Source organism: Osmia lignaria, chromosome 10, assembly GCF_051020975.1.
Source record: "Osmia lignaria lignaria isolate PbOS001 chromosome 10, iyOsmLign1, whole genome shotgun sequence".
NCBI lineage: Eukaryota > Metazoa > Arthropoda > Insecta > Hymenoptera > Megachilidae > Osmia > Osmia lignaria.
The window spans coordinates 13,855,213-13,880,798 of record NC_135041.1 but is presented as its reverse complement, the minus strand read 5'-3'; the positions used below and the strand labels follow the sequence as shown (position 1 = coordinate 13,880,798).

Sequence of the window (25,586 nt, the reverse complement as noted above, 5' to 3'; positions counted from 1 at the left end):
ATCGTTAAATTAATATAGTTTTTAAACATACATATATATAATCGCTTTATAACTAAATCTTAATGAATGGCTAGAGAAATAATACAAATTTCATGTGAAAGCATTAGGAATTTAAATCTCAGGAAGTATCAAAAACTCCATCTTTCTTTCTGTTTATACGACATCCGGTACACATGGTCGCTTCCTAACCCTAGTAATACCGTATAGACATTTTATATGGATTTATATAAATTAATTGTTCAGAAATATTGAATGGAATATAAAATACAAGCAGCATGGTAAGTTAATATTTTAATTGTATTATAAAAACAATTTTAAATATAGTCTTTTATTAAATACATATTTTTTGTAAAATGATGTTTTAACTTAAATGAAGCAACGCCTAGTGTAGCAATTTTTATGTCTTATAAGAAAATAATTTTATTTCAGTCTAAACTTTACATCTTGTTTGAACATGCTGCTGGCTATGCCTTGTTCTATGTTAAGGAGTTTGAAGAGGTAGGAATGTTATTGCCTCAAGTTGAAGCATCAGTTACAGATCTCCAACGCTTTCATTCAGTTGTAAAACTAATTGGATTTTCACCTTTCAAAACTGCTTTGGCAGCTCTTGAAAGTATAAACAATATTTCCGAAGGGGTTGTTCCAGAAGATTTACAGCTATTTTTAGATTCATGTGTACCAAAAGCTGGCAAAAATGACAAAATAGTTCTAGGTGTAGCAGACCCAAAACTTGGAGCTAGTATTACCGAAGCATTAGGCATAAAATGTGATCACACTGGTGTTGTCCCAGAAATCATTAGAGGAATCAGATTTCATTTTCATAATTTGGTAAAAGGTTTCACTTCTAAAAGTTCTGGAATTGCACAGCTTGGACTTGGCCATAGCTACTCTAGAGCTAAAGTGAAATTCAATGTTAATCGTGTAGATAATATGATTATACAAAGTATAGCTTTGTTGGACCAGTTAGACAAAGATGTCAATACATTCAGTATGCGTATAAGGTACATACTTAGGGTATAAAACTAATTTTTATAAATTCAAATATCATATTTTCAAAATTATACATATGTACTTATACATATATTAATTACAGGGAATGGTATAGTTATCATTTTCCAGAACTTGTGAAAATAGTTCCTGAAAATTATATGTATGCCAAAGTTGCACAAGCTATAAAAAACAGAAAAGAACTTACAGATGAAAAATTAGAAGCCTTGGAAGAAATTGTTATGGACAGTGCCAAAGCTCAAGCAATTATTGATGCATCAAAATCATCAATGGGAATGGACATCAGTCCTGTTGATCTTCTTAACATTGAAATGTTTGCAGCGCGCGTTATTGCCTTGGCTGATTATAGAAAGCAATTAGCGGAGTATTTGAGATCTAAAATGGCAGGAGTAGCGCCGAATTTGGCTACATTAATAGGCGATCAAGTAGGAGCTAGACTAATAGCGCATGCTGGATCTCTTACAAATTTAGCCAAATATCCTGCCTCTACTGTACAAATATTAGGGGCAGAAAAGGCCTTATTTAGAGCATTAAAAACAAGGGGCAACACTCCAAAATATGGATTACTATTTCATTCGACTTTCATTGGCCGTGCAGGCGCAAAAAATAAAGGTAGAATCTCGAGGTACCTTGCGAATAAGTGTTCAATAGCCTCAAGAATCGACTGTTTTACTGACATACCAACTAGTGTTTTTGGTGAGAAATTACGACAACAGGTGGAAGATAGATTGAAATTCTATGAAACTGGTGAAATACCTAAAAAGAATATAGATGTAATGAAAGAAGCATTGCAAGAAGCTGCACACATAATAGCTAGTATGGAACAAGAATCACCTAAAAAGAAAAAGAAGAAAAAAGATAAAAAACGAAAAAGTGAAGGTGAAGTGTTAGAACATGGAAAGGAAAATGGATTTATTGAAAATGGAGTTTTAGAACAATCTGAAGAACCAGTCAAAAAAAAGAAGAAAAAGAAGTCCAAAAGTTTGGGTTCTGATGAGTGAAAACCTATAACAATAATATTAATTTTCCTTATTCAATGAATGATAGAAATGGTATATCAGACTAAAATTTCAAACATTTTTATATATTCTAAACAAATCTAATTGCAAATTTTTAAATCCTTACTTAGTTTATTGTATATTAGTAACTGCATATTCTTATTAAAGAATTATGTTTGAAGACATATTTTTTCGAACATTACATAATTGGCTTATGTTTTCATTAAAAATTATGTATTATTTCTGAATGGATAACTGTAAAATATAATCTTTTGTAACTTAAATGGTCACGTGGATCATGCATTGATTCCATTGTATATTATTTTCCTGTTCCTTACTATTGCAACATGTATGTACAATATTAACAATAAATATATATATATATATATATATGTACATATGTATCCATTTATACATAGATTTATAATCTCGGTTATTTTATTCTTTTATGCACAAAGTTTGTAAAAACTTTATTTATTAAATACAGTTATAAGTAACAAACAAAAACTAAGAAAAATATGTTTGTATGCAAGCATGCCAAAAATATTTTAAAATTTTTCTAACATTTTATTAAATTTTAAAATAATTTATACTTGTATATTTAAAAATTTTTAATGTTTTATGTTGAAAGTAAATAGAATGTCATTACAACTTTTGAAGAAGAATATGAAACAAGGGGATAGTGAATTAGGTACTGCTAAAGGAAAAGGTACTTTGAAATATTCAAAATGAAATTAAATTAATGTTAATTAATATAACACCAGCACCAATGAGCATTTAATAACGATAAAACTGTGATGTAAGTATAAATACCTAAATTAATAATTACAAATACCGCAACTAACGTAAATAATATGCAGTCAAAAATCGACAAGTGAGCCATTTACCACCATTCGCATCTATATATATGTATATATCATAATGACTGTCCTGAATATCATCAGAGGAACAATAATTTTCAATTCTATAGTATTTTTTACATAAAATTATATGTAACTTGCAGCTATAAATTCTAAACGCGCGATTAATATTGATATGTACCAATACATATATATATATATATATATATATATACACACACATATTGCTTAAAAGTTTCAATTTAATGCTTTTTTTTTTAAGTTAAAAATACTTCGTTAATACAATTATAATTCGTTTTACACATATGGAATAGAACATTAAAAAGTTTTATTAAGTTTTGTTTTTAACAATTAAACGTCTAGTATAAATCATTAATGCATTTCATCAATTTGTAAAACGTAGATTGAAAAATATAATCGCGCGCAGACAGCATAGAAATATATAATCATACACTTAAACAGAAATTTGTAACAAATATAATTCAATAAAATGATATCTTCACGTTCTGCTTGTCGAATTCTGAATCTATAACTCTACTAATATCCTGTGTACAAATTTATAAAACCTATTTACTAACAAAGAAAAAATTTCATTTTAATTTCAATGATTCTAGGTTTAATGCAATTTCACTATATAAAGGCCTCTGTAATTCTAAACGATAATCGTGCCTCTTCTATGTTAGTTTTTCATGTGGTTTAATTGATGGTAGTACCGCATTTTATTATATTGACTATATTCATTTATGTTTGTACACTAATACATATGTATGTATATTGCTGCATACATACATACGTATATTTTAATACTTTAAAAATATATTCCCATCTACATCGAGTAGTACATTTTATATAAAATACTCAAATAATGGAAAATGTAAAGGGCTATTTTCCTTTACAAGATTCAGTCTCTGATACTCGTATAGAAGCCTGTAAGTTAATTCCACATTAACATTATGAGAAATGATTTAAACAAAATTTGATGACAACATAACAATACCACTGTTTGACAAAGATAAAATACTTTCAACCATATGAAATATGTTTTTTGGGCACCTGTCCTATAGATACTAATACAGTAATACACATTCTATGAAAGCAATAGATTATGTACTAAATCATTCATTCATGAACATCTGTAAATACAAATTCTAACTTTGCTGCAAATTCTGAAATACCTTGCAAGTTTTACTTTTATAAATAACAGAGAAATATAACATCTATCATTATGTATTAAAATATAACGGGCAAATAAAATTATGCTATTTCAAAGATTTGTTACGGTAAACAAAAATAACAAACATAGCATGCAGTCAAGTTTTCAACATTCTTTTACAAATAAATATTTTTAACATTTAAATATCAATATAACAAATAATTCTAAGATATATTTCAGTATCATGCAGCAAAGATATATATATATATATATGTATATATGTAAAATCAAGTACTAATAAACAGCACACATAAAAGTAAATACAACTTAATAATCTATTTAATTAATACCTAATTATTGAAAATTATCTTCCTTTCTCTTAATAATCGTACGAACAATTATTTCGAAAGATATGCACTTCTTCATTGTTAGTAACAAAGAGCTAAGAAAACGCTACTTAATCTTTACTTTTTCCACCTACTTTACAAAAATTCTAGAATATCATTCAATCATAAAGATGATTAAAATTTTCTTTTATAATTATATAATTATGTAACTGCGAAGTCCTTAAATAATTTACAATGGACCATAAATATGTATTATTAAATCACCATGCTGAGTAGAACGCTTTTGAGGCGCATAAAACATTTCATTGCGCTGAATTTGTGCTTCTGTGCTTCTTTTTAAGACACTAAGCTCTCTGTTGTATCCTGCATCATGCTTTCATACATATTTATATCTTTTTTAATAATATTAATTTTACAGAACTTTTTTTTTCGTGCAAAACTAACTGTTACAGGGAAGCACTTATTATTAATGGATGTTATTGCGTCTGTTCCGTTTTTTTCTTTATAGACGAATATCATCAATGTCTAGAAGTCATAGTAAAAAATTGAAATCGTTTATACATTCTTACGTTATTAAGCTATATTATGCAGCTTTCTAAAAACTGCAATTATTCTATTTTCTGTATTCAACCCCTGTAAAAGCATTTTTTGTTTTTCAAAGATTTCAAACAACATTTAACATACTGTTTTATGTCCAATGGTAATTAAGTATACTACACTTTTGTGAGCATCTATAACTCTCTTTCATGCACACATTCTTATAATACATTATACATGTAAGGCATAATCTTGATTCGTTCAATTTACATTATACACATGTATATAAAAGATTGAAGACAAGTCTGCCTAAATTTGTTCCCCCATGATTTTCAAATAATAAATGTTCGTTAAGAAAAAAAGTGCAATACTTTTATATATGGTGGAATGTTAGTGGGAACGCATGTTATTTAGAATTATCACTTTAACAAATATGTACTCGTATACTAAAACTTAATCGATAGAGCTGCTCTGAATGTTAAAAGTAATTTTATACTTTATATAGCACTCATCCGAATTAGATGCACTTTCAAATAAACTGTAATTTCTTTTTAACTTTTGGATAAAAATAAAACAATTGTAAGAAATTTCGTAAATAAAATATTAATAAATCATTGAACTGAAAAGTATACTAAAGTGAACAATTGAATGTAATTTTCTTTACCTGTTTATGAACACATGATTATATAATATACATATACTTCATTGACCATTTTGCTGTGACATTTGCAGACATGCAATTCTTTACAACTGCATCCTGTTTAATGAGATTGCTTCACCCAGAAAATAGAAAATTTGTCTCTGTTTCTTATTAAATAAATATACCGTTCATAACAGGTTCTGGTTGTTTTAACTCCAAATTATTTCATGTATGTACTCAGGTTTTGTTAACATCAGCCTTGATTTATTAAAAACATTTCATTGAAATGCAGGAAAAAATGCTGGATTTACATGTTGTTGTTTCTGTTGTTGAGATTGAATCATAGGTGATGTATATCCCATTGTTGGTGATGCTAAAATAATGGGATTTTCTTTGGTAAGGGATATTTATTTTAATGTAATACAAATTACTCACCAATAACATTAGCTTGATGTTGTGGGCTATTACTTGCTAATTGATTCATTGTTGGTGCCGGCCCTGATTGCTTAATTTTACTGCCCATAATATTATCAAGATCTATGTTTAATCCTGAACCAGCCCATGTAGAACCAACTTGTATGGAAGTATTACTTGATGTTTGACTTTTGGAATTGGTTGATGTAGGAGTAAGAAGATTTGTAACTGGTGATAATCCAATTGATCCTAAATGTGACATTTCTTTTAGTTTTAATAACATATATTTTTTTCAATATTTCGTTATAGTTTTTTAGTTATATAAAATTATTGCATAAAGTGACAAAGAGGTACAAATTCTTACAAGTTAGTAAAATACAGTTATTATCAGCTAAACTTAAATAGTTATTAGCTACTATCGTTAAGCAATAGTTTTAACTTGTACTTTAAGTTTCAAAAATTATTTTAATGCTTTTACATATATTTTAAATAATACAGAAATAAATTTTACAAAACTCTATCTTATTTAACAAACTTTTAATATAAGCTATACAAAATGTTTGAAATCTTCTAAAATTATTTTACTTTTTCTTGCAATATTTTCGTTGTCGTATTATTTAACTTATATTAACATTTTTTATTTAATTATAGTTCATTTTAAAAATGTTGAACCTATAATGGAGTCGATTAAAAATACGGCTCTAGCAGCTGAACTCCTACATTCTTTGTCATGATCACCACAGATCACATTTTGAAACGAATCTAGAAGCCATTGTCTTATTTCAAGAACTGTTTCAAATAATTCGTTCATGATTACATCTTTAGGCACTGCGATTAATACAGCTTCAACATTTTCTATCACTGACATCCTAACTTTTGCTTGATCATGATATCTCAATGTCCATGATAATTCTAAAATTTCTTTGCCCAGTTTTGAAGCTAATAGACAATTTTGTGCTGCTACCATTATAGTGGATAATGTTTTCAAGAACTGAATTAGTAAGATGTTTTCTTGATCTAAGAAGATCTGTGATCCACTATTTAAACAAGTGCCTTGTTTACCAAATCCATATAACAAAGGATAAAAAAATGAAGATGCCACATTTCCAAATTTGTTTTTAAACGTTTTCAAAGGTTTCATTGTATGTGTATACCTTTTTGTATTTGATTCAATTCTTTTATTAATAATTTCAGACCAATCTGTAATTTGATCTTCCATCATCTCAAAATCTTCAAAATCATCGCTATATAATACTCTATGTCGCTGACTACTTTCTGTATTAATGAAAAGTGATACTTTGTCTGAAACTTTTTTCTTTTTTGGATTTACTTTTGCTTTACTAACTGTATCTTCTTTATCTTTATTAACTGGAATCTTTGATAATCTTCTTGCTGATTCTGCCAATACATCTAAGAAGAATAATCTTTGACTTACAGAATACATATCTAGATCCATATAAAACTGTTTACACAAGAATTCAGCACATTCTTTAGGATAAATAGTCACTATAGCTACGCAAGATTTGAATTTTAATATTTCAAAATTTTCTACATAACAAATTTCTTTAAGCACGATAAAAAGTCGCAATAATTCAATTGCAAAAGATTCGTCGTCGCCTGGTAATTGAGATAATATTAATTCCTCAGAAACTTTTAGAGATTCCAAAAAAATATCTGGGTTTGTTGAAGTTTTTTCATTTTCTAAATTATCGCGCAGATCCCGCAAATAGGCTGGTCGTAATTTTTCGCTGATCTTTGTATCATAGGACATATCGTATGGTACTAAATCATCATCACTATCAATTTCTGAATTACTTTCAATATTGCTTTCATTTGTTACATTATCTTTTGAAATGATTTCAAACGAAGTAATTGATTCTCTCAAATCTGTTTCTGCATTTTTACTATTACGTTTCATTTCTACCACATTTTTAGGCAAAATGTTACATTCAATACCTAATTCGTACATTTTCTTGTCACCTAATGTGTTAAATTCAATATCTTCAAAAACTAGATCATTCACTTTAGCGTGTTTCTCTGTTTCTGAACTTGTTACTACATGTAGTTTTTTCAATGATTCAACTAATTCTATTACTTCAGTTGGCATACCGTTATAATCAAAGGAAAGTTTTTGTCCATTCTCTGATTCAAATAATTCTTGAGTGAAAATTTCACCAACAGACATTCCTATCGCTCTTAAAATAATATGAGTGCATTGGAGGTGATTCGACATACCGGAAGCTAATAATGCTTGAATATCAATTTTTTGATTCCAATTTAAATACCGTTTTGATTTTCTTATACACATAATTATTAATTTAGTAATATATGTATGCTGCTCTAAAGAAGTATGATTTAAAGCACTTTTATCACCCCAAACATCCAAAAGTTTCATTAATAAATCAATCAAGATGTGATCTCTATTTAAAAATTCTGCTAAATATGATATTAAGTTTATTACTAAATTATTATTGTCATAGTAACACATTAAGGGAATTTTTGTCGTTAACGTGTACTTCCAATTCGAATCTGATATTAAATTTCCAAAAATTTGATACACTCCAAAGTGTATACTGGAGTGTTTTAAAAATAATACTGCTACTGGTTCAATACTAGATGTATCTAGTGTTCTTAATATATTTTCTATCGTATTTCGTTCATTATTTTTATTTTGGAAACACCATTCTGTTAAAATTTCAATAAGAGGTAAGAAATTTTCTGATTTTGCAGTAATCACCAATTTGTTGATTAAAAATGAGAGTGATTTTGTATCTGCTGTGATACCATAATGCGAACCAACGCTTATAAAGGAAATTGCCCGAACTATATAAAAACTTATTGCTTTAAAATACATCGGAAGAGAAAAACTATCGAATGTATTATTTTCCAATTTATTAGCTACACGACTGGGTAACGAAATTAAAATTTGTATCGTGTTTCGCCATGTTTCATCAAATTCCTCCTGTTGCATTTTGTTTTGCATTCGACACTTACATGCGTCTATTATTGCAGAAAACAATGCATCACTTTTCATTAATTCTACCAAAATTATTGAAATTGTAAACATTCTTTTTCTATCCTTAGTTTCTTTTAAAGCAGAAGTTAAAGCGATTAAAGTTTCATTAAACACTGCTAATGTGCTACCCTCAACAATGACCAGCTGTTTTAATATCGGATCTAAAGTATTTTCTCTTAATGGCCAATTATGATCAAATTTTTCAATAACTTCTTCTAAAATTTTTCCATGTAACATTGGATCGATTTCTAAATCGAAATCAAGATTACTATATTTTTGCGGAGTAAGCGGGCCTGGAAAATATTTAACATAATCAGAAATATATGATTTCAGTTTCTCCAAACTATTCTGATTTTTGATTGAACCCACGGAGGAACACAATTCTTCCAAAAGTCGATTTGCGGCGTGTTTCGAAAGATTTTCAGTTGAAGCGATGCTTTTTTCCCTCTTGGATGCTGTAAGGAAAGTCTTTCTTGGGGGCATTACATTATCTTCAAATATATTCGCAACATTAAAACATGCATAAAATTTATACTTTCTTTAAACCATAGAAAAAAAAAAATAATTTATCTGAACAAGTAACATATCGTAATCCGATTAACGACCGCGCTATATTTACGCAACGAGTATACATTTTCTTGTAACGAGGAGTATAATATGATTAGTATAATTATATCAAAAAAACAAAATATTCTCACCTCCATGATTAACGGCGACAGGTGTTGTCGAATTCATATTCATGAAGAAATTAGAGTTAGCATTATCCGTTCGCCTATCCATTGAACCGGCGGCGCTCAAAGAATTTAAACTATCTAAGTCTGATAAAAGATCCGTATTTGAAGATGCTATACAGAAACAATTATATATTAATGTAATTGTAAATATTAATTAATTTCTGAGAAATTTTACTAGCGTACCTGTATTATTGTTTACCGTTTGCTGGTTGCTGAGCATTTGCGGTTGCAAAGTGTCAAATACATTACTATCCATACTAGGATTTTGAGAAAATGTATTTCCAGAAGTCAGAGACGTAAAAGGAGGCGTGCTAACCGATTGAGTATTCATAAACATTGCGTTATTTACATTATCCGTTATCGAACTATTAATATTTGGTATTGCTGTTCCTATCAAATTTATTTGCGCTTGCGACGATTGCGACTGCATCTGATGATTTGATATCGTAACAGAAGAATTAAAGGCAGATGTAAAATCTGCGAATTCGTCGTTACTGTCTTTCGTTTTTACAGACGGTGTACCAAATGCACTAGTAAAATCACCGAAATCTGCATTTGCACTTGGAGTCTGTACAGCAGGTTGAGTATTTGCTCTTGGATTAAAATCATCATCATTATCATCGTGATCATCATCATCATCTTCGTCATCATCAACAACTGATTTAGTATTATTCTCATTCTGAGAATCAAAAATATCATTTAGAATATCATTTTTACTTTTTTGTTTGATAGACAGAGAATTATTTTGGGATCCAGATATACCATTCTGTAAATTTCATTTATACATGTTATAAAAATGTACAATAATTTCTTTTATACGAAATTTCATCACTTACATTGGACTGTTCTCTTCCATAATTTGCAGCTGCTCCTAAATCTACTTTTTTAATAGCCCTTGGCATACGAGCTGGTGAAGCATTTGTCGAAACTGTAGATGCAGCTGTCTTATTAATACGATCTATGTTATCCATTGTATCTCTATATTCTCTTCCTCCTCTTTTTGGACTTGGATGAACATCATTATCAGAATCTTCTCTTTCACCATCATCGCTATTACATTTATGGAAAGATAAAATAATAATAGAGATATTTAATTTTGGAGAATATACAGAAGTTCAAATTTACCTGTTATTTGTATCCTCAAATCCTTTCCCTCGACTATCTCGATCCCAATCGTTGTAAGCATCTATACTACTTTTACCCCATTTTGGACTATCCGTCCATCTATCACCGCCACCGAATCTCATACCCATTGCTTCGCTCGACAAACCCACGTATTTATCCTTATTTTTCTTAGCTTTCTTCCTCTCTTCTCGCAATTTGTCATCATCTTGAATGAAATCAATTAATTCCCTAACTTTGTGTCTAATGTTTATCCCTTGATCTTTGCCGAATTCATCGATGCAGGTATAATTCTCTAAAGATTTCAGATCATAAATGTGTTCTCTAGACGATGTAACTACTCTTTCTGAACCATTGCGAACTAGATAATTCAACAGTAGAAGAGACTAGAAAAAATAGAGACAACATTTTAAATAATAAATATGTACATTTCTCGAATGATATCTATAGGAGAAATAAGCTCTGCGTAGTGAACATACCTTATACGTTCGACGCCAATTTCGTTTATTTTCTTGCAACATCCTTTTCCATAACATGGACATTACCTCGGGAAACTGCTCGTACGTGAATGTAGCTTGAGCCAGTTCTTGCATCATTGCCCCTGAAGTAATATATACGGTACAATTAATTTCACCATGTATCAAACTTCGGCAAAAGATAAAGTTACCAAACAGTCGTAAAAGTACGAGTACAATAAATAATTTACTAAATAATCAAAGAAATCCATTAAACAAAGCATAGTATTACTAATAATTTATTTACATTTATTTTATATTATCTTTTAATAGAATATCGGATTCCGAGCGTATAAAATTATTATGCTGCAAATAAAAATAACGTTCGATCAATAAATGTTACTTTATCTTCGTAATATTAAACTTCACAAGTTTTTCCAATAATTATCAATTAATGTGATAGTTTAGACAACATAATTTTTAAAACACATTTATTTAAATTTAAAAGCCGTACCTGTTGGACCCCAAGCATCATCATTTGTTGCTTCTCGAACTTTGGCCTCTGTTTCCGTGTAGTTCATTACTACGTTAGTCCTGTCAAATTAACATTATTTATTTATATATATAGCGATAAATATACTTTGATATCTTGTATAAATACTATGAAACAGTGTGTATGTGTGTGTATATATATGACGATACTATTAAATTCCAAAATAAAATTACTTTCACTGTATTGGTGTAGATCATATGAACACCTGTTAATTGTGCAATAACTTTACGCCCTTATTCACACACACAAATACTTTTCAGTTTTCAATAATACAACAAAAATGTATTCTTTTCAAGGGAAGTGTACGAAAATGTTAAGTGTATGTATATAACATCTTATTTAGATTTATCTTTTCTTAAACATTTTTCTGATAAGAAATGATTGCGCAACATAGAACCTTCATGTTTATTTCGAAGTTAAATGCTTTATTACAAATAAAAATTTTAAATAATAATCATGTATGGAATCGAGAATCTTCGACTATTATTCAAAAAGTGCTGTTAGAGATAATGGTGTCCTTCCGATTCTCGATTCCCACGAATCGAGAAGAATCTCGCGTTTTCGATCCCTCGTACCTGCGATGTTAAATATCGATAAAAGCAGAAATAGAATGATTGAATAGAAGTAAAACAAATACATAAATATTGAGAACCGCTATTCGATTCAATGTTATATACGTGTACGCATAAACGATAAATAAAAAACCGATGTCGTAACAATGCTTATAAATTTTATAATTATCCAAAAAGAAAAAAAGACACATATAAGGCAATGAACGTTCTCCCGAACATCAAATTTCTTTAACTTTCGATTTTGACGCATATTTTATAGGCGCGTTGACCGAAATTGCACGAAAGCGTAACTTAACAGATGAAAATTATACATGATAACCTGACGTCCTTCTAAACAAAAAAAAGTGCAAATAACAAACTGATATAAACAATACATTAAATCATTAATGATTTATTGTAAAAAAGGAAACATCGGCTAATTTCAGTCTCTGTCATGACAAAAAAGTTACTTTTTCTTCTTACAGTTTTACTGAAGGAAAAAACAATAGGAATAATTTTGAAAATTTGTTTTCTCGGGAAGTAAAGACAAATATGTATAACTAACAAAGCAATAAATAAAAGTTTAGCTCGAATAACGAATATAAACGTAATAAAAACAAACAATATGATAGTTATGCAATTACATACTTCACTGTTTACATAAAAATTTACCGTTGTATATTTACCGTTGTGTATTAATAACACGTAATTGACAGATAAACAAATGAAAAATTTGCAAGATAATTACCGAAGTGTATAATGGAAAGGAAAAAAAGTGAACAAGTATTTCGTTATTTTACAGTTCCAAAAGCGTTTTCCTTAAAATTATAAATGATGCTTAATGTTATGTAAAGCTAAAAATTTATAATCAATAAACTGATTAATCATTCTTGTATAACCTATCCGGATAATATAATAATATGCATAATTGCCATAAACGATCACGCAATAGATTCGTATGAAAACATGTACATTTACGAAATCTTTTACTTATTTTATACAAAATTCTGTAACATTGGAACAAAATGTTCATACATGCGATTGGATAGATTCCAGTGGTATGTTAATGAATGCAGGTAAAATAATTATTAATTATTAAAAGAGTACAGAATTAGGGATAAACGAAAACTCGTGCAGCGTATCGAAGCAACTAGAGTGGAATGCGTTGAAAAAAGTAAAAGCAAGGTTAGAGCGCATGCAACTGACTTAATAATACTTACGCCTTATCCATTAACTCCCGCACTTTCCACATGTTCATCATCGTACTTTACACTTCTCACTGAATAAAATACGCGTTTTTCGCGTAAAAGGCAACTCAACTTACACTGATAAATGTTCACCAGCTGTTTTTCGGGGGCATTTGATATCGCGACAGCAACGGCGAACGAACGTCACCAGGCGGTGGCCATGTTATCCCTTCCACGTTCCATTAAACTAAATAATCGTCACAGGTGTTTTACTTCTGCCAACCTCACTTTTCATTATCACGACTCTTTCCACTACGTAACACTTTATCTTTCCACGATACAATTTCGCGTGATTGTTAACTGTTGTTAACTAAAAACCTTCAACTGTTTAAACTATCAGAATGAATTTCATCTATGAATCTTATGGATCATAAAATACGTTCACCTTGACAAATATAAAATACCTATTAATATTATTTTATTAATTGTCCATGTATATTTTATTATTTAAAATAGAAACATTGTTTTTTGTAGTTCAATATGTTTATATTTAAGTATAACATATTTCTTTTTGTATCATTGCCAACTGATTATTTAAAAACTATATCAGTAATCACATAAATATGTAAATTTTCACTATTTTACTTTATTAGATACTTTTATATTATTGTCGTCGTAATAAATACTTATTTCTTTAATGAAAGATTGTATGTAAATAAAATTTTGCTTGTTTATCATTTTACTACGTATACATAAATACAATAATAAAACAACACAACAGCATATTTTTTAGCAGAAATAAAAAAATTAAACGTATTATTCTTTGTTTTTTTGTTTTGTTTTTAAATATAACTTAGATGTTGTTCATTAATCAATTTCAGAAAATCTTTATTTTTTAAAATACCAGAAGTGCCGCGAAAAGTGCCAAATGTTAATATGTATACGATATAAAAAAATCATAATAGCATTATTATTATATGAAAAAAAAAGTGTATCGATGATTGAATATCTATATATTTTCTATTCATTATTTTACGTTATTGAAATAATTTATTTAATAAATATATTTAAGCTTACTGTGTTAGATAAATCACTACCAGATGGTGTTGGATCTTGTTTCACATGTATTCAATAGTAAATAAAATACGGTTGGATTGGTTGGATTTAACATAATTCAAGTAACAAATTAACAACACATCTTTCACATTAGTGATTAATTATGTTATAAAATGTATGTATGTATACCTATAAATACATAAATTGTAGTTATAGCTAAAAAAGTTAGTTAGAATGAAAATAACCGCCGTTGACGGCGAGACGATAACGAACGTGCGTATAAAATTCAAAGATGTCAGAACGTGTTTAAACTGTCGTTATGATGGAATTGACAATGGAAGATTTTAATGATGGAGTGGATGGTAAATTGGCTTTTAGAATGCGAAAAGTCAATCCAGAACAATTTCATACTCTCGTCAAAATGCATTTGTCTTTTGAATTAGATCTTAATACTGAAGAGTAAGTTTGATTCAATCAACATTAGAATTTATAACATGATCTTGTTATTTTCTTAATTTCTTGATGATAAATCGATTGTCTAGTAGTAGTGACTGCATCAATGAAAAGACAAAACTAAAAAAATGGGGTCTCTTAAGTTTTTCAAAGAAACCAAAGTCAACAATTAATTTACAAAAGGGTATAGAAGGAGCTAACTTATCTGAGGATGGAATAAATCAAATGAAACAATTAATAGATTATTTGTCTAAAGAACAAAGTGAGTGAAAATATTTTTTATATTAGTTTTTATGAACTAACATTTTGCCTTCTAAACTAATTCCTTTTTCTTTTTATTCTTATTTTTCTTATGAATTCAAAGATATCATGCAAGAAGGTATATTTAGGCGTACTGGTAAATTAACCAGACAACAAGATTTGAAGAGTTCATTGTATCAAGGAATTCCATTAAATCTTAATGATGGCAGATATAGTGTACATGATTGTGCATCAGTATTAAAAGGATTTTTGGCAGAATTACCAGAACCATTATTGTCAGATTTGCATTATCCTGCTCACTGTCAAATTGCTGGTAAAATAAATATATTTTTAGTTTTCAAATTATAGTTACATATTTTTACAAATATTTTTGTTGAATTTTTTTTTTTAATTCAAAAGTTACTTTTATTATTTTTAGAATTATGTAGCTCTGAGGTAAATGAAAATGATGCAAGATTATTAAGATCTCTTCAATTACTTCTGTTACTTCTACCATCTATGAACAGAATTTTACTTAAACATGTTTTGAATCTTCTTAACAAGACAGCCAGTTTTGAATGCAGTAATAAAATGAATTGTGATACGCTTGCTACTCTTTTTACTCCACATTTAATGTGTCCAAGAAAATTATCACCAGAAGCTTTACACATCAATTCTCAAAATTTATCATGTTTAGTTGCTTTTATGATTAAAAAAGCAAGCGAATTATTTGAAATTCCACCAAAGTTGGCCACAGATATAAGAGCCTATTGGGTAGAACAAGAAAGAAAATTATTAAGTCCCAAACGCGTAGATGTAAGTTTCCTCTTTTTCTTTTTTTTGAACGTTTAATATGTTAATTATTATAATTATTGAAACATATCGACATATTTGTGATTACAGTTGAATGAATCTATACCAGATACAACAGGTACAGCACATACTGTGTTCAGTTTTGTTGATCACAAATTAACAGCTAAAGCAAATTCTACGCAAGATACTCAAGCAGCTTTAGCACAGCTTTATGCTCATATACAAGCTATGCCAGAATCAGCTAAAAAACGTAGGCTTGTAAAACAATTTAATAAAGAAAATGGTCAAGGTACACCTAGACAAGTTAAACACTGTCGAACCAAGAGCCTTGGAGATTCAATAAAAAAACATATATTTCAGAAAAAGATCTTAGGGCATAAAAAGTTTATTGACATTAACATAGGTTGCAATATTACTAGATCGAGCAGCGAAGAAAATATATTGTCTACGGTAAGATACATATCTTGTAATTAATGTTAGTTAAGTTTGTAACAGCATGTTCATATTTATGTTAATATTTGCATGCTTGTTGATGCGAAGGATCTAGAAAAATCGTTGCTCCAAACGAAAATGCTGCTTAGCAAATCAGACGATGAATTGAGTGTAGACAATTCTGATACAAATAACGAAAATCTTCTTCATACCAAACACATTAGTAACAGCACTGGTAGTCTTAATATTCCCACATTAAGGAATTACAAAGAGAAAAGAAGGGCCATGTTGATGAGATTTGTAAATATAAAAGAAGAACAATTGGATAATAGTTATCATAATTATATTATGGATGAACCAAGTAAAAGTTTTCAAGAAAACTCGTATACAGATGATTCTATGCGTTCAAAAAGTGACGCAAATATATCTCTGCAAGAACATTTTAATATTGAGGAATCAGAGCAAGATGATAACACTGTCAGATTATCTAGACAGATGAGTGAACCACCAGACATGTATTCTTCCCAAACTACTTTGCATGAAACGAGTGAAAATCAATTAATTAGACAAAATTTAAGACCTACGTTGAGAACAATTGATGGAATTTCCTCTTCTAAAGGTTCTAAAGATAATACGAATATATCGGAACAACATACGGAGGCAGAATCGAATACTGATAATGCATGCAATTTATCTCCTATTGTAAAAAACAGGCTGTGGAATGTATATGTTGCTCATACATCAACACCATCAAATTTATTACGCAAAAGCTTAGTTAATAATGATTATATGTTAACTCCTATTACTAACAATGATAAAAGCATGAGTCCAATTACACAAAGTGCAACTAAAATGACAAAAGCTATGCAGGTATGTACTTTTTTAACTATAATTAATCTATTCAAGTAACATGAAAATTCATTTCTAGAAAAATAAAAGTATTTGTTAATTGAAAATAATTTTCAACAATGATTACAGGAAACAATGATGACACCACGATCGAGAAAACCTGTAATGATGGTTTCAGGATCAAATCTCTGTAATCTTGCTATTGTTAATAATAGCTGGAATCAACATAGCATGTCTAACAATATACGAGGATCAAATCTTGATATTATAGGTTCAATGAACTATACTTCGATTCTAGAAGAATCTCAGAAACCTAATAATACTGACAGTGAAATTATATATGGAGATATCGTTGATTCGGAAAATAAAGAAAACTTCAACAAAGAACTAACAGAACAACGAAAACTTGTTTCTTCGGTTCCGGATGACTGTTATGCGGTCGCACAACAAAGCACCGTGTCTATAACAAGTACATTTAGAGAATATTTATTGTCGAGAAGTGTTTTAACCGCTAGTCCCGTTGATCTCAGTTTTACATCACGTACGGGAGACTTCGAGCAATCAGAATCTGACTTAAACATCTTAAACGAAGATGGTCTTTCTGATAGTTTACTTTGTTGTTTAGATGGAAATCAACCAGAATCTGATACCTCTGGTATCATTTCTGGTAGTACTAATAGCGCAAGCAATTCATTGGAAAAACACGACGAAGGTACAAATTCACCAAGGAAACGAGCAACTAGCTTACAACGTAACGATTCAAAAAGATCGATACGAGAAAACAGAATATCAAATAGTATACGTGAACAAGGATTTAAATATAAACAGTTGAGCGAATCAACATTAAATTCAGTGAAAATAAAAGATACATTTCAAGAAACTTCATTTTGACAAAGTGACATATTTAAAATTAAAAGAAAAATCAACGTATTTCAATACATTGTATAATAATACGTTAACAGTTAACCCTTTATGTCACTTATTTATCAATGATGCTTGAAAATAAAAATAATTTGAATATATATTCATCATGAAAATTTGTATCTCAAAGCTTTTGCAATTTTGATACTTGTTTAACAAACTAAAATAATTAAACTGGTAACATTTACACAATAAAATGTTAACATTTCAATAAATGAAAATAATGTATAAAACTTTTTTATAGCGAACGAATTCTTTATACTACTTACATTCATTTTTATTTTCAACTACAACAGAATTACAGAAACGAGAGTTCTGCATATAAAATAGGATACACAAAATTGGTCATAGAAAAATATAGTTTTTAGAAATCTATAAATGTAATTAGTAAGTTCGTTTATATGTTTCATACAGATGGTACAAAGGCTATCTGTTGATCATAATAGATTTCTATTTAAATATTTGTATATAGCAGAAAAATCAGACAATTTTTAAAAATATAATACAAATATAATGTGTACACTTGCACACTAAATATAGGGTTGATGATATAATAAAGCTAAAGGTAAATAAATTCTCATATTATTGATATTAACCATCATTAACATATCAATCTTTGACTGCATTATTTCTATAATAATTTGATAAGGTAATTAGATAATATTAATTACTTACTTCTATTTTCATGATAATTACATATACTCACAGTTTATAGTTTGTCATTGTTAGTCACTCTAAAAAGAAAGTGATGCATAACATGTATCATAAGTTTCAGAGTTATGTGAAGATGTGGATGATAGAGTATTAGTTGTCAAAGATGTTGACATGAGTCAGAACATATCATCATGACCCATGTCTGGAATATATGATAGAGCTCGTTCTTTTAATGCTTTATTTATTAATCGTTTTTGATCTTGCTTTAACTCTTGCTCTCGTCTTTGTGCATCTAAAATATCATCAACAGATACTTCTGTTAATGGTAAATCTTTTTCTTTATCTCTGTCCTATAATTAAATTATATTGAATTTCATTAATAAAGACATTGTGTATATATTTTAGAAAAATAAATAAATTTATATATAAAGATATTACTATTTCTCCTAAAAGTACAACATTCTCTCCTCTCACAATAAAAATGCCTCTTGGGATGTCTCCATATTCTTTACCAACATGAATTCTTTCAATTGTACGATGAAGTACAATGTTAGCAAATTGATCAACACTTCTTAGATATCCAATTAATGTTCTGCCATCTCTTAGTAAAACCATAAGTTTTTCTGAGTCAGAATAAAATATCATACAATAAGTGAGACACAATAGACCGGCATAACCTAATAAATAACATATTTATTTACATCTAATACGAATACGTACTGTCAAGTTCTTCAAGAAGGGATGCTGTTCCCGGCAAAATATTCATTTTGCAATATTTTCTGTATCCTGAACAAGTATCATTCAAACTAAACAAAAAAAAAGAAATATCTATTTACCGCTTTAACCTGCCGAAGGATTTAAAACTAAAACCATTTCGTTTATTCACCAATATTTGTTTAAATTATTTCAACTTAAAAAAATAATTATCAGTTGAGAGATATTAAGAGAATAATTATTGCGATATCTAATTATATGGACTGTTTACAGCTATTATTTTGTTGCTAGTCGAATTGCAGGAATTCGATTTTTAAAGTACTGCTATATACATGAATTCAATTTTTTGTCCTACTATACTTATTCCGTGTTGGTAAAACAGTCAACGTTGCATCGAAAATTAGATCGAACAGAAACTGATTTAAGCGCCACCTGAATTATTGCATCCAACTAACTAAGTACGTTACCTTTCGCAAATACCTAAATGACACATGTATGCTATATGTATAAGTACATAATTAAACAATACTGACTATGCATTCATTATTATTAATTTTCAATGTGATTCGCATGATTCCTAGTTGTACAATCGCAACTCTATTCAGGGTCAATTCACCCTTGAAAAAATGAAAACATTGGAAATATATTCGTACAAGCACTGACTCTACCGACCGCCTTGCGCGCGGCCACAACAATTCCTGGAAGAAAAGATTAGTGAGGAGGTTGGGGATGGGTGGAAATATACAAAACAAAACAAACATTCTTTTTATTGAACGTTCGTTAAGAAAATACTCTTATTACGTGTAAATGAAAATATCAGTGTTCGTGAAATATTTTCAACGAACCCGAATATTATTCAAGTTGAATATTGATCCTAGATTATATTGTAATAATGAAATGTTTTACATAATTGTTGATAATTATTTCAATGAATATTATATGGATAGAAAATCATAGTTAAATAAATATAATAGAAATATAAAGTTATTGTTAATAAACGATCGAACTATAATTGATACAAAATGTTTTAATAGATACAATGTGTACCTATTACTTATGCGGAAGGCTGCTCTCAACACGTCTTGTCACTTCGATGTTCGCGAGAAAAATGGCGAGACCTTCCTTCCCGACGAAGAGCGGTCGGCACTTCGGCAACGCTCGGCAACGTTCGGTATATTCTGCAATCGGCCAATACCTAACGATTCGTTAAAAATTATCGACGCCATATTGAAATAAAATCAAGATTACTTTTCAAAAACTTTAAACACCAAAATATAAGATATTGACGGGATTTAAGAAATTATTGATATAAAAGTAGAATAAATGAAGGAAATGTTATTTTAATTCGTATCTATATCGGCGTAATAGATACCATCACCTTAATTATTTTTCTCTATCAATCTATTTTGATATATGTGAATTGCCCCGAATACCTCCTTTACTGTTCTGCTCTTCTACTACCAGGAGTTTAGTACTGAACGTATTCCGCTAAATGGCGCTGTTTCAATTATTGATGGCGGTCAAGCATGGAAAGCTAATAAAATTGTATTCATACAATAAAATTTATTAATAATAATTATGAATTGTTAAAATAAATTTAACTACCTTCTATTTAAAACCTGTATATACATACATATTCTCCATCAGTTACGAATTTTATGTACAAAGTTTAAATGTATGTACACGTGCGTACATAACCTTCGTTATAATGACACAATTGTATAAAACAAAAATATTTAAGCAATTTGTGCCATTTATGTTACTTGTTATAGGAGGGTCGTTTTTAGTGAGAGAATTCGCTAAAATAAGGCACGTTCTTTAATATTTTGTTGATTACACGATATTGTAAGTTCCTGATTAATTGATCAATTTTGTAGATACAAATATAGGAAGGTTACCACGTATGATTTAGCTAAAGAAGCCGAAGCGGTTGGTATTAAAATGAAGAAACCTGCTACCCTTGAAGAGGAATACGAGAATACAATGAAAGTAAGTTTTGCTTAAATGATATTGAATAAATAGACAAAAATGCTGCTTCATTGTAATGTATAAATTACAATTTTTTTTTTAGAAAATAGATATTGATAACTGGGAAAATATTCGAATATCAAGACCGTGGGAGGAAACAACTGATACAAAATAATAGATTGCAATAAAAAAAAATATTTAGTATAACATGTCGTACTTTTAACAGTATATTTACAGGTGTATATAAAAATGTATACCTTATTTAGAATAAATGTTTACTTTATAAATGCAACTCAATTATTTGAAGATCTTCTCACGTTGTTGTAAATAATTTTATACATTTATTTAATATCACTAGTAATTGTAGCACAGCTATAATTTAAGCTATTAATTTCAATCACTTTTTATGCCAATTCTGAAAATAAATACTTTTAGATAAGATTAAATAAATATGGAAAGAATTAAAATTTACTTTATAAAATCATGAAATTTTTGTATTTTACTTACTTTTTTTCTCGAATCCATACATACTTAATAAACCTTGTTGTCTTTGGACCGAACAAAGTTGTTGACTCCGACGTGTATTATTTACAACCTGATAAATATTTTAATGCAATAAATTATACGATTTGAAATACACGTCTGAATCTATTTTTTGATAAAGTATTATAATAATACTCACTGTACGAGATTTTGAGTTTCTATATTTATCACACTTTGCTTTTTTATTTATTTGAACACATTGTCTTGTATCAGACCATTTAAATGAACTATTACTCAAAGTACTTATATCTCCTTGCTGAATTAAAAAATCGAAATCCGTATCTACTTCTGATACTGTCAATGAACTATTTAAATTACATGATTCATTTATATTAGTTTTATGTGTGAGAACTTCGCTTATCTGAACATTTACAGGTGATGTCATTAGATCACAATTAAAGGAACTATTTGAATACTTGGTAGCTTTGCACTCATTTGATGCATTATGTTCTTCGTCTACATCCATACGATATGTATCAGTTTTCACTTCGTCAGTTATCATCAAAGCTTGTAACTTAATATCATTTGTTTCTTTAGATTCGTTTTTATTTATGTTTTCTTTTTCCAATAAAATTTTATTCGAATTATCAGTTGGACATAGTGTGTTGTCATTAGTTACAACATTACTATCTGTTTCATTAGTAGGTTTAGCAAAAAATTTACTTTCTGTAACAACTTCTTCATTTACAATTGTTCGTCTAAGACGCATAATATGTCGACCCTTTACTCGACTTTTATGTTTAAACAAAAGGCTCGGAGAAGTTTTAGTAGACGATGGTTGTTTTGCAAACAGATTTGTTCTTCTAATCAAAACAGGTGATATTTCTTCATCGCTAGGAACACTATCAATCTCTAAATTACTTTTAATTTCCTTTGTATTTTTATCTTCATATATATCTAAGATTTCTTTTTGATTTAACTCTTTGCAATCTGTAATAATTATTATGTATCTGTTTAATATACAATATATATATATTTATATGTATATAGAATATTTCCATACCAGGATGATCCTCTTCTATTACTAAACAAGCATTTCTTAATCGATTCGTGTTGAGAACTGCTTCTTTACCCACTGTATTAGGCCAGGTTGTAAGATCTTTTTTTTGAATAAAGGATTGCAACAGATTTTGCTTTGATACATATTTCTTTGACCAAATACTAATGTGTTGAGGATGTAACATTTTTTGTCTCCATGTATTATTAGATTTACTATTAAGAATCTAGGAAATTTACAGTAAAAATTTCGAGTAATATACGTTGCAATAACATAATAATCATTAAGTAGATCTATAATGATTTTATTGCGAGTGTTTACCTCCGTTTTATCAGGATCAAAATTATGAAGCATTTTTAAAGTAAATGGATCACAGTTTCCATAAGCAAGCTGTAGCGCAATATCAGGACTTGTCTCCGTACCAGCGTAGTATAACTGTTCCTCTGTCACATCCGACATAGGTGGATTTAACCGAACTTGTTTTCGTTGTAAAGGACAGAATACTAACTGATGTTTAAATGTAATATCTGCTAATATAAATGCGTCTCTGTATTCTTGTGTTACAACTAAGGATTTCATATTCAAATAAGATCCTAATCGAGTTAATGCCTATAAAAGTAAATGCTATTAATTTTTAGATGTATTTAGAAATGTTATCACTAATTGTATCTATATACATATATGTATAAAAATATTTACTCTATGTATATTACAGTCTTTATTGGTCCTAATAAATTTCCTTGCTTTACTTAATCCAATACCAGGCAGAGATGATAAATAATCACAACCTGATAAAATACACATATACCGAAATTCATCTAAACTGAAATCTGCAGAACTCACACCCATTGCAAGATGTATTAGATCTTGTTGAACTAAAAGCCCATTACCGTATGCATCCATTTTGAAAAAAATCTGTAACATAAAATTTATGTACATCATGCTTTTGAAATTTATTTAATTTTGTTTTTTATATTTACTTTTTTACAACCAAACAATGTTAAATCGCTATCTTCAGTGATAACAACATCAGCAATCCCATTGATATTAAGATACGCTAATTGTGCATCTGCTTCATATGGTGCCACAATACAATCAATGTTCATTTTGTGACATTCTTTGATCAATTCTAAAGCCATTTCATGGGTAATATCTACAGATCTTCTTAATAAATTTCTACCCTCTGCATGTTGCCCCATTTGCATTAGCTCAGCAGCTTTGCGCCGATTTGTCTCCCTGGCTCTTAAAAAGTATAAAAATAAAAATAATTAAGTTCAACAATTCATCAAGTTTACATTATATTAATCTATGTATAAAAAACTATTCGAGGTAATAAACTAAATTAATTAAGTATACAGATTTAAATAACTGAATGATTAATAATTAAAAATAACAATGCAAAGCAACTTCATTTTTTTTCTAATTTACTTAAAATTATATATACATACTCTCGTCGTTTAGCTTCAGTTTGCGCTTTGGCAGGCAAATGTCGTCCATCGAATACAAGAATTGGTTTTATTTTATAAGCAAGCAGCATATGTATTTGTTTCATACAATAATTAATATATCTAAAATAAAGTAACGGTTACACAAATAATTTCATTCTAATTGAACATAGTTAAACAATAACATACGCTTTTGTCTGTTGTCCCATGGACAACTTATCGGCACAAGCAAATACACCTCTGTGTAGCCAACAATAAGTATCAATAGCAACAGTGCCACCAGAAAACTTATTAATATTCGTTCTTTCGGAACATTTTTCTAGGAATGGAAGTAATCCCGTAATACCCATATTTTAATTTTAACAAAAGTAATATCATCAATTAAACGAATGTCTGAACCACCGGCTTCACTATTGTTACCGTTATTCACATTACCGCCAAAGTGTAAATCAATGGCTACAGTAATACTAGATGTCTAATTTAATGATATTCCTACGTTGTTATGTGAACGTAACTTTAGGACTGCGTGATATTCGAGTAGCGATTTATAAAACCAAAATTTAAAAACAATTAACATACATATGCGTATATATACAAAGATAGCCCTGTAAAATTACTACTTATGACGACGCTTCTGAACTAATATTAGCGGAACCGATAAAAGAAGATGTTCCTACAAAGTGTTTTTCCACATAGACAAAATCATTTATATCGATTTCTGAATTACACTAAAATTTCTATTACCTATTATGCGTCTAAGGCAGGAAAAAGGTTTGCTGTTATAAAAACACCTTATTTAATTACATTATTTTAAAAAGACCTCCACATAACAATGAAATATACTGCCATCTGTTGTGTGTTATTATGACTTAATAGATTTAAATTATGTTTGTATGTATTTCTTTTTCTTTTGTTTTGTAATCGCG

General features: G+C 29.0%; 6 protein-coding genes across 12 annotated transcripts; 3 read left to right on the top strand and 3 right to left on the bottom strand.

The window, feature by feature from the left end:
* Nucleotides 1-42: 42 nt before the first annotated feature.
* On the top strand, nucleotides 43-2,338 carry Nop56 (Nop56 ribonucleoprotein). Its single transcript, XM_034336090.2, has 3 exons — nucleotides 43-278; nucleotides 430-1,001; nucleotides 1,094-2,338. The coding sequence occupies exons 1-3, from the start codon at nucleotides 276-278 to the stop codon at nucleotides 2,007-2,009; spliced, it is 1,491 nt and encodes a 496-aa protein (XP_034191981.1). The 5' UTR covers nucleotides 43-275; the 3' UTR covers nucleotides 2,010-2,338.
* Nucleotides 2,339-6,499: 4,161 nt separating this feature from the next.
* On the bottom strand, nucleotides 6,500-14,051 carry lqfR (clathrin interactor lqfR). Of its 2 annotated transcripts, none has more exons than XM_034336078.2 (8): nucleotides 13,609-14,051; nucleotides 11,799-11,878; nucleotides 11,309-11,430; nucleotides 10,833-11,215; nucleotides 10,544-10,757; nucleotides 9,891-10,386; nucleotides 9,672-9,818; nucleotides 6,500-9,428 (listed from the first exon to the last, which is right to left on the bottom strand). In XM_034336078.2, the coding sequence occupies exons 1-8, from the start codon at nucleotides 13,647-13,649 to the stop codon at nucleotides 6,610-6,612; spliced, it is 4,302 nt and encodes a 1,433-aa protein (XP_034191969.2). In that variant the 5' UTR covers nucleotides 13,650-14,051; the 3' UTR covers nucleotides 6,500-6,609. The 2 variants fall into 2 exon arrangements, with proteins under 2 accessions (XP_034191969.2, XP_034191960.2); XM_034336069.2 differs by having other exon boundaries at nucleotides 6,504-9,428; nucleotides 9,891-10,473; nucleotides 13,609-14,050.
* A 568-nt stretch (nucleotides 14,052-14,619) lies between these two features.
* On the top strand, nucleotides 14,620-19,411 carry LOC117611818 (Rho GTPase activating protein at 54D). Of its 2 annotated transcripts, none has more exons than XM_034340154.2 (7): nucleotides 14,620-15,090; nucleotides 15,174-15,346; nucleotides 15,449-15,658; nucleotides 15,764-16,140; nucleotides 16,228-16,587; nucleotides 16,678-17,439; nucleotides 17,548-19,411. In XM_034340154.2, exons 1-7 carry the CDS (start codon nucleotides 14,951-14,953, stop codon nucleotides 18,307-18,309), a joined length of 2,784 nt encoding a protein of 927 aa, XP_034196045.2. In that variant the 5' UTR covers nucleotides 14,620-14,950; the 3' UTR covers nucleotides 18,310-19,411. The 2 variants fall into 2 exon arrangements, with proteins under 2 accessions (XP_034196045.2, XP_034196046.2); XM_034340155.2 differs by having other exon boundaries at nucleotides 14,621-15,090; nucleotides 15,177-15,346.
* Nucleotides 19,046-20,793, bottom strand: LSm1 (U6 snRNA-associated Sm-like protein LSm1). 4 transcript variants are annotated; one of them, XM_034340180.2, is made up of 4 exons: nucleotides 20,755-20,793; nucleotides 19,714-19,799; nucleotides 19,432-19,616; nucleotides 19,046-19,343 (listed from the first exon to the last, which is right to left on the bottom strand). In XM_034340180.2, the coding sequence occupies exons 2-4, from the start codon at nucleotides 19,757-19,759 to the stop codon at nucleotides 19,170-19,172; spliced, it is 405 nt and encodes a 134-aa protein (XP_034196071.2). In that variant the 5' UTR covers nucleotides 19,760-19,799; nucleotides 20,755-20,793; the 3' UTR covers nucleotides 19,046-19,169. The 4 variants fall into 4 exon arrangements, with proteins under 4 accessions (XP_034196071.2, XP_034196068.2, XP_034196069.2 ...); XM_034340177.2 differs by lacking the exon at nucleotides 20,755-20,793 and adding an exon at nucleotides 20,175-20,490; XM_034340178.2 differs by lacking the exon at nucleotides 20,755-20,793 and adding an exon at nucleotides 20,241-20,487.
* Nucleotides 20,794-21,186: 393 nt separating this feature from the next.
* l(3)neo43 (cytochrome c oxidase assembly protein COX16 homolog l(3)neo43) lies at nucleotides 21,187-21,916 on the top strand. The gene is made up of 3 exons (XM_034340181.2): nucleotides 21,187-21,516; nucleotides 21,585-21,696; nucleotides 21,779-21,916. Exons 1-3 carry the CDS (start codon nucleotides 21,416-21,418, stop codon nucleotides 21,848-21,850), a joined length of 285 nt encoding a protein of 94 aa, XP_034196072.1. The 5' UTR covers nucleotides 21,187-21,415; the 3' UTR covers nucleotides 21,851-21,916.
* Nucleotides 21,917-21,949: 33 nt separating this feature from the next.
* On the bottom strand, nucleotides 21,950-25,385 carry tos (Exonuclease tos). Of its 2 annotated transcripts, none has more exons than XM_034340159.2 (9): nucleotides 24,850-25,385; nucleotides 24,664-24,783; nucleotides 24,196-24,457; nucleotides 23,915-24,130; nucleotides 23,537-23,824; nucleotides 23,222-23,441; nucleotides 22,358-23,148; nucleotides 22,183-22,270; nucleotides 21,950-22,090 (listed from the first exon to the last, which is right to left on the bottom strand). In XM_034340159.2, the coding sequence occupies exons 1-9, from the start codon at nucleotides 25,008-25,010 to the stop codon at nucleotides 22,080-22,082; spliced, it is 2,157 nt and encodes a 718-aa protein (XP_034196050.1). In that variant the 5' UTR covers nucleotides 25,011-25,385; the 3' UTR covers nucleotides 21,950-22,079. The 2 variants fall into 2 exon arrangements, with proteins under 2 accessions (XP_034196050.1, XP_034196049.1); XM_034340158.2 differs by having other exon boundaries at nucleotides 21,997-22,103.
* Nucleotides 25,386-25,586: the final 201 nt, after the last annotated feature.

What these genes read in the sequence shown, in the direction of transcription:
- tos (XM_034340158.2), bottom strand. Translation starts at nt 25,010, where the DNA reads ATGGGTATTACGGGATTACTTCCATTCCTAGAAAAATGTTCCGAAAGA. An exon ending in AATAGAAGAGGATCATCCTG is followed by an intron (nt 23,149 to 23,221) that starts GTATGGAAATAT and finishes TAATTATTACAG; the next exon opens with ATTGCAAAGAGTTAAATCAA. An exon ending in GTATGGATTCGAGAAAAAAA is followed by an intron (nt 22,104 to 22,182) that starts GTAAGTAAAATA and finishes CTTATCTAAAAG; the next exon opens with TATTTATTTTCAGAATTGGC.
- Nop56 (XM_034336090.2), top strand. An exon ending in ACATTCAGTATGCGTATAAG is followed by an intron (nt 1,002 to 1,093) that starts GTACATACTTAG and finishes TATTAATTACAG; the next exon opens with GGAATGGTATAGTTATCATT.
- LOC117611818 (XM_034340154.2), top strand. Translation starts at nt 14,951, where the DNA reads ATGATGGAATTGACAATGGAAGATTTTAATGATGGAGTGGATGGTAAA. An exon ending in AAGAAAATATATTGTCTACG is followed by an intron (nt 16,588 to 16,677) that starts GTAAGATACATA and finishes GTTGATGCGAAG; the next exon opens with GATCTAGAAAAATCGTTGCT. An exon ending in AAATGACAAAAGCTATGCAG is followed by an intron (nt 17,440 to 17,547) that starts GTATGTACTTTT and finishes CAATGATTACAG; the next exon opens with GAAACAATGATGACACCACG.
- lqfR (XM_034336069.2), bottom strand. Translation starts at nt 13,649, where the DNA reads ATGATGAACATGTGGAAAGTGCGGGAGTTAATGGATAAGGC. An exon ending in CGGGAGTTAATGGATAAGGC is followed by an intron (nt 11,879 to 13,608) that starts GTAAGTATTATT and finishes TTAATTTGACAG; the next exon opens with GACTAACGTAGTAATGAACT. An exon ending in ATGGAAGAGAACAGTCCAAT is followed by an intron (nt 10,474 to 10,543) that starts GTAAGTGATGAA and finishes TGAAATTTACAG; the next exon opens with AATGGTATATCTGGATCCCA.
- LSm1 (XM_034340177.2), bottom strand. Translation starts at nt 20,200, where the DNA reads ATGTGTCATTTAGGTATTTGCGAAAG. An exon ending in CCTTCTTGAAGAACTTGACA is followed by an intron (nt 19,617 to 19,713) that starts GTACGTATTCGT and finishes ATTCTGACTCAG; the next exon opens with AAAAACTTATGGTTTTACTA. An exon ending in TTGTACTTTTAGGAGAAATA is followed by an intron (nt 19,344 to 19,431) that starts GTAATATCTTTA and finishes ATTTAATTATAG; the next exon opens with GACAGAGATAAAGAAAAAGA.